Source organism: Teleopsis dalmanni, chromosome 1 (assembly GCF_002237135.1).
Source record: "Teleopsis dalmanni isolate 2A chromosome 1, ASM223713v2, whole genome shotgun sequence".
Classification (NCBI taxonomy): domain Eukaryota; kingdom Metazoa; phylum Arthropoda; class Insecta; order Diptera; family Diopsidae; genus Teleopsis; species Teleopsis dalmanni.
In genome coordinates this window covers 80,606,542-80,618,512 of record NC_051846.1, presented here as the reverse complement: position 1 = coordinate 80,618,512, position 11,971 = coordinate 80,606,542, and the positions used below count along the sequence as shown (strand labels likewise).

General features: G+C 26.5%; 1 protein-coding gene across 1 annotated transcript; it reads left to right on the top strand.

The window, feature by feature from the left end:
* The first annotated feature begins 1,903 nt into the window (after window positions 1-1,903).
* Window positions 1,904-11,152, top strand: LOC119668176 (aldo-keto reductase family 1 member B1-like). The gene is made up of 6 exons (XM_038077613.1): window positions 1,904-1,987; window positions 2,064-2,140; window positions 4,333-4,475; window positions 4,533-5,016; window positions 5,070-5,278; window positions 11,034-11,152. The coding sequence occupies exons 1-6, from the start codon at window positions 1,939-1,941 to the stop codon at window positions 11,077-11,079; spliced, it is 1,008 nt and encodes a 335-aa protein (XP_037933541.1). The 5' UTR covers window positions 1,904-1,938; the 3' UTR covers window positions 11,080-11,152.
* Window positions 11,153-11,971: the final 819 nt, after the last annotated feature.

Genomic DNA, 11,971 nt, shown 5'->3' with positions numbered 1-11,971 from the left:
TTTATATTATATAGGATATACGGAACATCGGAAAAGTTCTTTCTATTGACAAAGAGAATTCGAGGAATAATTCTAAGGTGAAAGTGTTCATTCATTTATAGCAAGTTTCTTAAAAACACGAAATTCGTATCTTTCATTATAAGAGAAAATTTTTTTTGATAGCCATATTATACAGACAGTCATATATCTAAACGTTACGGTAGCTTTATGCTCTTTTTGGTCAGGATCAATGGTCATCTTATATAGAGATTATACCTTAACTATTATTTTGGTGCGTTTTTTTTTTGTATGTGGATATGTTTACAAATTTACACAAATATACACTATCTACTCTTAATAGGTGCAAATTCTGACATTTATTACTAAACAGTACTGTTTTGACTAACATGACGACGCACAGAAACCTGCATCTTGACCAAATTTTATTCAAAATTTCTTTTATTTTCTTATTTACAATTTTTTAATTTACGATGAAAATAATAAAAATTTTATAGTTCTAACACTGTAACATCACAAATTTTGAACCTTAACTCGCTATTGTCTGCGATCCAGATATCTATGAGGAAAATGATTTGATTTGAGCCCAGAAGTGTTACAAAATTAAAAAAGAAAAACTTTAGTTCTTTACCATAGTCCAGTGTTAATATTAAAAAAAGTTTTTTATAAATACTCCTACAGATAACTATAATCAAAACTATAGAAACAGAGTTTGATCTTGGTTTCATACAGTAGAAGGTTAAGTCTGAGTTCGGACAGTTTTATATGTATAAAATATACGAAACGATTTTAACGATGGAATGCTTGTAATATTGTTGTGTACTTAAATATTACTCAAACTTGGATTAATAAATTGTAATATTCATGTAATATATTTTAATATTATATTTCTTTGAGTCAAAGAAAATATAAGTTTCATTACAAATTTGAACATGAGTATTCTATTGACTTCCAAAATTACCGCCATCCTAAGTGTCGTAAATATTTTTGCTATTAAAAAATGATAAAATTTTGAAAGTTATTAAACTTTAACTCATCGGAGGTAGATAATTGCCAATAATTTTATGTTACTTTTGTTGGTTAGATCTGTTTTAGTTTATAAACTAAACTTAACACATTTTCATTGAACCACATTTAACTCATCTCTATATATTTAGTTTGATGACAGTTTTAATTATTTTATAGTACTGTCTTTGCTTAAACTGTGAAGTCATATATAAAAGTACATTTTTATATATATTTTGTTAAACATATACTATTGTATATATATATAGGTATGTAAACGTATTGTAATTGTATAAAGAACAGTTATATTAGATAATACAATTTTATAATTTAATGAGTTGTGGTTACATTATTTTATTATTTTAAAAAATTAATGATGCAAATAATTGAGAAAGTCTCTATTAAAATGTTCAATAATATTAATTAAAATAGTATTATTAATCACTATTATCAAATAATTGAGAAAGTCTCTATTGAATGCTTAATAATATATTAAGGCCGTTGCGATTTTTAGTAAATTAATGGTAAATTAAGGGAATTAGTAAATTATGTCGGTATGGCAGCTAATGTTGGTATTTACCAGAATTTCGAGTGGAGTAAATTAGATAAAAATTAGGTATATTGGTATTACCATTGTGAAAATTTTATGCAATGTTTAATATATATATAAATAAATTTGAAAACTTTTAACCAAAAATAATATATACATACAAAATTCCTAGGAAATTTCAATTTACTTTACTTCAATTTACTCGAACTCGCACACGGCCTAAATAAATATATATTATTTTCAAATACTATTATTACTACTTTTTTCTAATATTTCAAATACAATTTTATACGTACACAAAACCCATACAATTTTGACATTTGCACATAAAAGCTTTCTGACAGCTGTTTCGAAAAGTATATAAAAGCACCAAAAAGACTACGCCAATGTTTAGTTGCTTGGCAGCCGGTTCGTTTAGTTTTTTTTGCAGTTACTGTAAGAAAATAAATTGTAATTATTTTTGCAAGTAATTCATTTTAATTAATAGTGTTTTGAATTATACTAATTAAAGTGTTAAAAATGTCGGTACCAAACGTAACTTTAAACAATGGGAAAACCATGCCAGTTGTTGGTTTAGGCACCTGGGGTGTAAGTACATGTAACAATTGTAGTTTTTTGTTTTAAATTTAGAGCTTGTATTACATATTATAAAAGTTTTATATATTGTTTTGTAAAATAATATGAGAATAAATTAAATAAATTACTTGATTTTGTTTAAAATAAAAGAAAGATAAATGTTTTGGTACACCACTGATCGCGTGTCATGTTTACCGGTGTTGTTAAATGTGTGTGTATATATGTATGTATGTATATTCTATTAATATTATTTCAAGATAATTAAATATAATATACATACGTTTAAAACAAAACAGACATTTTTATTATATTACATACATATATACAGTGCGAGTATCGCATATTTCACTGGCTCGTAAACTATTCTTATGAGGCTTTAATAGAATAGCAAAATTGCACTTCTGGTTATATATATATAATTACATATATAATTGCTCACATAAAATAAATATGTTAATATATTAAATATATATATAAATAAACATATTTATATTAAAATGTATTATTACTAATATTGTAAACAACAGAAATTAGTTTTTTAAAACAAATTTAATATATTGTTTTGACCTTGAATTTTTTACATACATATGTATATATATATATGTAATTCGCAAGTGCAAGTCATCATGTTCTAAATTAATAAGTAAGTTTTAACAAGTCTCTATATAAAGTATTAAGATGTAGTTTCTGGTATATTTCTCCCGAATTTGGTCGGGTTTCTTAAGATCAGTTTTTTAAGCTCATAAGATATTTTTAATATTTTAAATTAAAAGTGCAGAAATGTATATCGTGAATTGACTTACCTTAAAAAGATCTTAAATTAACATTTTAATAGGCCTTTAGAGAATTTTTCATTGAAGAACACTAGTACTTTCGAATAAAAAATGTTTCGGTTCCAAGCACGGTTGGGTTAATGTGCCCTATCCATTTGTAGACTTCGATAAACAACTGCCACTCACCACATTCAAAAAGAACTACACATGTGGATCGTTGTGGGCTTCAATAATGACATCTAAATTAGCGATTTCCAAACTTTTTTTGATCAAGGACCACTATGATAATTTTATTTTTAGTAGTTCCCTAAAATTTAAGAATAATAAACTGTATGATTATTTTAATATGTTTTATGCATCTCTGGTAAGAGTATAATGAACTGTATAAGTGCATTGGTACATTATATATAGGCTATAAAATAGGTGTATAATTACTTGTAAATGTTTTGTACATATTTTTTTAATAAGTGAGGTCTTCGTGGACACACTACAAGCTATGCATCCATAAATTTGATTCCGGAACAATTTTTAACCATCTCATGAACCACCTGTATTCCGCGGACTACTGCTTGGGAACCACTCATCTAAATATATTACCTTAAAGCGTTTGTAGACTGTTGCGATTTTGGACCGACGTACATTTATACTAATTTATTATTCAGTTCAAAAATTTTATAATATTAATTACTATGTATTACAATATAATTACATATAAACACAAAATGTTTTCCACTATTTGACATGTTATTTATATGATCGATGACCTGATTTTAACCCCCACTTCCCTAACCAGCGCAGTTGAAGTACATATAATCAATCCATTAAATTTTAAATCACAAATAATTAATTAATATATTTAATTTTAATGATGAGAAAATATGTAGTACCACACAATTGTGTCTTCATTTTTAATAATAAACTATAATTATAAATTACAATATATTTGCTTAGAAACAAATTTTATTAGTTTTGGCTTTCAATTAAATTCCCATTAAAGTGATTTGTGATAATTATAATCACATATATTATACAGTATTGCAAAGCCATTATCGGATGAATTAAAGGAATTTGTTTTTTTTGAAGCGAAGACGTTATCATAGCTAGTATGTAAATATGTACATATATAATAATAAATAAAATAGTTTTTCATATGAAAGTTTTAAGATAAGCGAAATGTATAATAAAAAAGGAAATAGTCTAATAACAAGAGTATTATTTTGTTAATTAATATATATGCAAACAATTTAGCCTTTAGCCATGTAACAATATCTATGTCCGTAATTAATAAGACCATAATAGGTAATATTTCTAAAACAACTTAGATTTTGTAAAACTTATATTTAATATAATTATATAAAATTATATATAACTACGTAAATTATTAAAAATTAACATTACTATAATAATTTTGCTTTCTTTAACACCTAATAGAGTCCAAAAGGTGAGGTAACACAAGCCGTTAAAGATGCGATTGATATTGGATACCGTCACATTGACTGTGCACATGTCTACCAAAATGAGGAGGAAGTAGGCGAGGCTTTAAGCGTAAAAATTAAAGAAGGCGTTATTAAGCGGTATATTGAAAATATTTATTAAGTTCTTAACAAATTATACCAATGCAATATTTCTAGTGAGGATGTGTTTATTACCAGTAAACTCTGGAATACATTCCATCGCACTGATTTAGTTCGTCCCGCATGTGAAAAGACTTTGAAGAACTTGGGATTGCAATATTTGGATTTGTATTTGATTCATTGGCCAATGGCATACCAAGAAGATGGTGAACTTTTCCCATCTGATGCGGACGGTAAAACACTTTATTCTGAAGTTGATTATGTTGATACTTGGAAAGAAATGGAAAAACTTGTTGAGGCTGGTCTTTGCAAATCCATTGGCATATCCAATTTCAATAAAAGTCAAATTGAACGTGTTTTGCAAGCTGCTAAAATACCACCAGTAACTAATCAAATAGAATGCCATCCATATTTGAACCAAAAAAAACTTATGGAATATTGTAAATCCAAAAATATTGTTATTACTGCTTATAGTCCATTAGGCTCACCTAATCGTCCTTGGGCCAAGCCTGGTGACCCCGTTTTGTTGGATGATCCTAAGGTTTTACATATAATTTACTTTTATTATTTTATATGCTTATGTGGTTTCTTTAGATTATTGCCATTGCTACCAAATATGGGAAAACACCTGCACAAATTCTAATTCGCTGGCAAGTTGAACGTGGCAATATTCCCATTCCAAAGTCGGTTACTAAGAGTCGCATTGCATCTAATTTCGATGTATTCTCTTTTGAATTAACTAAAGATGATATTGACACCATTGATTCATTTGACTGCAATGGACGTTTTGTTCCAATTACCAGGTAAATATATAACTTTCTTATTAACAGTAATATATTTATAGTTTTGTTCAAAGTGGTGATAATTTTAATAGTCACTGTAGAACAATAATTTGCTTAAAGCGAATTTTTTTGTATAAGTATCCCTCCGTTTTATCTACAAGTGTTTAGTTGTCAAAGCATTTTTTTCTCCCTTCTTTGCATTTGTTATGCACTTTAAAAACGACTTATCAGTCAGTTTTTTTTACCTTGTAGACACTATTTACGTATTTCTCAATAATCTTTATATTATCAACGGAAAATTATGATTACGTTATTATAGACTTGTTATCTCATATTTTGTTCATTTTTGTTACAAATAATTTATGACATTTTTTATTTATTTGAGTCAAGATGTGCTAATATTTAACTGGATTTAAACATTTATTTATATATGTAAAATGTACTTAAATATTTATTTATACTCAGCTTATTCAATGTAGATTCATGCCATATATTATAAATATATTATAAATTATAAATGTATATAATAATAGAGAAGTTTCGAACAGTAGTAAGCTATAACAGCAAAAATTATTTTTATATTATTTTTATTAATTCAATTTCTGATACTTGCAGTCGCAATAAAATTATTTACGATTAATTAAATAGAAGAATTATTTCAAAAACCACTGATGATTGGTATTTGGCAATACTCGAAATAGCTGTATGGTCATCCACAAACTCAATTATTTAAAATAATATAAAAATTATTTTTGTTGTTGTTCACTATCTAAACTTCTCTATTAAATACCACAGTTTCTTTTAAAGTAAAAATATTCACTTCTGTCATATTGACGTTAAAATCAAAATTAATATATATAATATTTATATAAATATATTATAAATATTCAAAAATCATTTATTTGTATTGATTTTGTACGTGTATATTTATTCTAATAAAATAAGAATTAAATTTAGGTAAAATAAATAAATACAGAACTAATTTCGATAAATTAACTTATTTAACTAAATTGAATTAAAAATTGAGAGATTATTAGGTGTATACAGCAGTACGAATAAAGAGTAAAAGTGCAATTATTTACTCTTAATAGTGATCAGGTCATATCATATCCATAGGTCAATCTTCAGGTTACATAAATTGGAAAGAATATTTCTGATATCATAAGCGTACTCAACATCTATGTTGACTAGATTTTAGATATATTTGTGCATTTTTACTCTTAAATTTTTTCATTAAAAATTTAAAAATAATACACATTTGCCTTCGAACATAAAAATCATTCCAAAGTCTCTCCAATGTAGTCGGAGAGTTAGAATAAACCAGGGTTCAGAAAAACACTGTGCTGTGCACAAAAATGCAAAACACCACGCACAAATGTTGTGCGATTCTAAAATTTCACACCACAAATGTGGTGTGCGAAAATTTTTGTGCACATCTTAAGTGCACATCTTGTGTGCACAAACGAAACGCACATTTCACACGAGTGTGGTGGAGTGAAATAAAACTCGCACACGCATTCGTTGTTTGTGCCGAAGTTATTTCGCACAGCACATTGTGTGTGCGGCAGCCAACTTGCCCTCGCACACAACGTGTGCAGAAAAGAATACGAGAAGCACATTTTGTGTGCAGGCTCGAAAATAAAAATGCACCCAAATGTGCGGAGACGAAATGTCTACTGCACGTTTGTGTAAAATTATGATTTAAAAGCGCACAATATTATGACAAATATCGCAGCAAAATAGTACGGAAAACTGATTTGTATTAATTTTGGTCTTAATGCGAAATATTTTATTGAAGAAATAATTTTGTATTTATATTTTAATTTTGAATTTATTATTAGATTTACATTTATTGCTTATATTACTTATTTTTTTAAGGTTTATTAATTTAAAATATGGGAATAAAGTTAATTTCACAATGTACTTGAAAACTTTGTTATATTCAATAGGTACATGAATTTAATAGAGAAAGAGTATTTGTTTCGAAATGTTATAAGTAAAGAGGATCGGTTCTACGGATCGTACTTTGAAAAAATTAAATATATCAATTTTGGACTACTTCATAAAATTTTATTTAATAGTAAGTTGTACACTAAGATTCGTTAGTAAGGTTATAAAAAGCAAATTAAATATTTTTTACAACAACATGAATTAATTTTTTTATTAGATTTCAATTAATTTTTTATCTTTAATTACAGCTTAAATTTAACAAAGTTATTGAAATAATTTTATAATTTAATATCTTAATTTCTTATTATAAAATATATAATTTTTATTACATATTTTTTGAAATAAATTTTCATTTAATCTTATTAATAACATTGCTGAAATATTTTTTTCACTTAAATTATATCTCTGCTTACTTATCACAGTAGAAAGGGCGCTAAAATCCTGCTACCTGTTCAAGAAAATATTTTCTTAATCTTTCGCGTTTTTTAATGAATGTTAGATACTCTACCTATGTGAATACATATTTCTGGAGAAGAAAAATATCTATTTGTGGCCCTCCCGTATTATCTTTTTTAAACTGTTGCAAAATTTATTAAACAAATACACCAATACCAATACCTGCTACCTGTTCAAAAAAAATATTTTCCTAATCTTTCATATTTTTTGGGCATAAAAAAATCTTCCTAAAATATGTTTTTATTTTTTTTAAACTGGTGCAAAACTTTCCAAACAAATACTTTAAGTTCACTTACTATATTTGCATTTAAAAATGCACAAAGTAATATACAAAAAACTAATATTTTAAGTTAAAATATAAATAAGGTTAAGACAGTTATAATTTTTAGTTTACATTAATTAACAAAAATAATTATTTTAAATATTTGTTAATTTATGCAATTTTTAATATAAGTTACAGTCCCAAAGAACGCAAATATCAATTTTTTCAAAATTTGCAACAATATAATATTTTCTATTTCAAACAAAATTGTGAAGTTCCTGTAATTTTTTTCCACCCTTGGGTGCAAGCGCAAAATCGTACATTTGTGCACGTTTGTGCAACCGCACATTTGTGCACATTTGTGCACGTTTGTGCAGTCGCACATTTGTGCACATTTGTGCAAACGTAATATGAGCAGCACACTCGTGTGCAAAGAGAATTTTTTGTCGCACAGTGCGGTGCGAGCATAAAATTTTCTCGCACATCTGATTGTGCACATTTTTAAAAATCAGTCACACAGCACAAATGTGTGTGCACGAATCTGTGTGCACAATCATCGCTTTGTGCGATGTGAAATTTAAAATCGCACAACAAATTTGAGTGCGTGCATTTTTTTTCTTAACACCACAAATGTGCGTGTGCATATTTTAAAAATAATTTCCACTCGCACAGTGCAGTGTGCGATTTTGTGCACCACATTCCGAACTCTGGAATAAACTGATTCTCGAAGCAAAAGCGCTTCCTTATGCAGTACTAACTTGTAGTTCCCCATTTTTGTTTTTTATCCAAAACAGAACATTGCAATATTATTTTTAATGTTAAATATTTTTATACAAAGGCAAATTTTTAAAACATGTATGCGTTTTTTTTATATATATAAACTATATATAAATCAATAGTTAGTATTAGTAAACTTTTTGTTAAAAATGAACTATTGAAAATAGGAATTGTTTAATTAATTGCAATTATTGATTAGCAGTATAATTATTTGTGTAAATAGTATATCAACAAGAAAATAATTATACTTCTTAAAAAGCGCTTTTCCAAATGAAATTACTTAAATAATTATTATCTATGAATATTTTTATACACTTTTTACTATAGTAAATGAGGGTTTTTTTGTTTATTATGATATTTGTAAAGTATGGACTCATGCCCGCCTATGAGTTTGTTGATCATTTAGTTAATAACTGATTGAGCAAATGAAACTTTGCAAATGGGATCTATTTAAATTCGGAGAGGTGAAGCTTAAAAAATATAACGTAATTTGATGTCAACTTTTAATGTCAAATTTTTTTTGTTGATTTTAATATTTTTGATTTACTGCTTGCAAATAACCAATTAAATCATTGTATATAATTAAGTTTTCAGAAAGAAAATCATTAATATTTTAATATATAGTTTCTTCATAATGAATAGCTTAATTTTTATACTAATAGAAATCAGAAAAATTTAGCTTTTCACTTTTCTACTTAATTCTAAAACTTATTTGTAAATGTGAAACATTCAAGTTTAATCAAATTCAATTTAAATCGATTCAAATTTAATTTTGAAAAATAATTTGTGAAAATTATTTTATTTTTTCTAGCAACTAGTAATTATATATACTTTTTTGTTTAGTTATGTCAGGTTTGGTGTAAATCTGGTGTAATTTTTTCAATCGAAATTCACTTTTAGTGCAATTTTTAATTCAATTTTAGTAAATCTCGAGTGAAATGTTTACACACGAGATTAATTTATAATACTCTATATATTTAGCCAAAGTAGCAAGATTGACCTGAATCTGAAGCTGTTTTGTATGACTTGACAAATAAAGTGACTTTACTACAACAACAAAAATGTTAGATTAGCCTAAAAATGTTCAATTGGGCAACAAAATTCGACAAATCAAAAGTAAATCTAGATTGAATCCAGATTTACTAATCATAAACACAATTAGTTTACATTGGTCACCTTAAAATATTCGATAAGTCTGTTGTGAGTTAAACTATTTTAAACTATTTGTATTATCTTTAATACTAGTGATTACCTAATTTTGTAGTAAATGATTGAGGTACAGTGTTAAGAAAACTTTAAAATAAAGCTTCTCATATCTGTTATTTTCAGTTTAGCATTTATTTCATTTGTATTATATATTGAAGTAGATTCTGCTCAATACTCGTAAAGAATTTCTAAATTGAAATTTAAACAACATGTGCTTGGTTTATCTCAAAAATATTGTTCATATATTGGAACCGTAATGTTAATTATGCTGAATCTTTTTTCCATACCTTCAATTATTTCTATTAACATAATAGAAATATCATTCCATATGTCAGATGGCTTATCCTATTTGTCAAACTTAAATAATTAATTTTTGCTATTATTGAAACTCGGATAGTTCTAACATGCATTGGAAAGTGTTCATTCAAGGTAATATAGATATGACAATATTTATTCCAATTTTCGAAACGTGTAAGTTTTTTGAATTTTTGGTGTAGCTTTATTTTCTATAAATTAGAAATTGATGACAGTAGAGATCAAGTCTATGTGCCGAAGTCAATTGACTATGACAAATGAGTACTGTTTATTACTCTAATTAGAGCTTTATTATTCAAAAGCATATTAAGTATGTAGCTGTTTCCAAACACCGTGAGGCGATACATTCAAATACAAGATGTAGAGAGCTTTGTTTCAAATGCTTCTATATCATTTATTAATTATATTTTATTTATATTCGGTTTAGATTCATTTTGGCTAGCTGAAAACCATACATAGATATATTGGCTTTTAGCGATACTAAATATATCTAGAGGTCTACTTATTTTTGTATATATTTATTTTATCCTATATTATATCAACGATGTCAATGATTTTTGCGATTCTATGGAATGGTTGAATATTTTTTTTACCATCTTTCATTATTTATTCTAAATATAAATAAATATATGATTTTATTTCATTATCATTTTTTACTTAAAACATTTTTAAATTAATAGAAACAAATATAAATTAATAAATTTAATAAACAACAAGTTAAATATAAATATAATTAAATAATATAAAAAAATTACATTTAATCTACACATTCCCATAATTCCTAATATTAATATTTTTTTCTATTTTCAGTGCCTATGGTCATAAATACCATCCATTCGAAAATGATGAATATTAAAACCCGAAATTCATTTAAACAACTTTAAAATTGTGTGTCATATAAATGTTAACAAATTTCAAAACATATAGATATCAATAAAATATATTCATATTAAATATATATAATAAAATTAATAAATAATATTTTATTTGTTATAAGAATAATTTTATTATGTAAGTATATTAAATCTTAATTGTGATACTAAGGATGATTTTTTGTAAAGTGTTACAATGTTAATGTTTTGTTGCCAAGTTCAGCCAAGTTCAGTTTTGAAGTTTTTTGTAAAGTTATACTTTACAATCATCCTGTTCGTTGGCATTTCAGTTTCTGGGATTTGTGCAACCAGAGTATTAGATTTTTTCAAGACCAGTCATCCTGTTTGTAATTACTCTAAGAGCAGCCCTCTTCGCCTGTGATTGCACATGAATGTGAAGAGGTATGAGTTCCAGGAGTACTTCAATTGATGATGGGACATGTTCTCATTGCTCATATGCAAGAATTTGTACCTTGTTGAGTGTGTTGATAACGCTTTGTTATTTTGTGCAGTTTTGCCAGACTATTGATCAAGGGCATAATCAAGATGGAATTATGTGTTGATTGATCTTTCCGTCTTACAAGGCAAAGAAGTGTTTTATAAAAATTTTCATTATGAAATGTTGGTCCATTGAGTATTCTGCTCCACTTTTGAATAATGTGATTGATCAGTGACAAGGGGATCTGACTGAGCTGGCAGCTGCTATACATTAATATAAAACACTTTTTGGTCGTTGATTCTTATGAATATAACTTCTTTACAGATGTCTGCTTCCTAGTTACACCAATGATATTAACTCCCTTATATCCCTTAACTGATATTTTCGACATACACATACATTTTCATACGGCTTAAGATGCAGTCAATAATAAATCT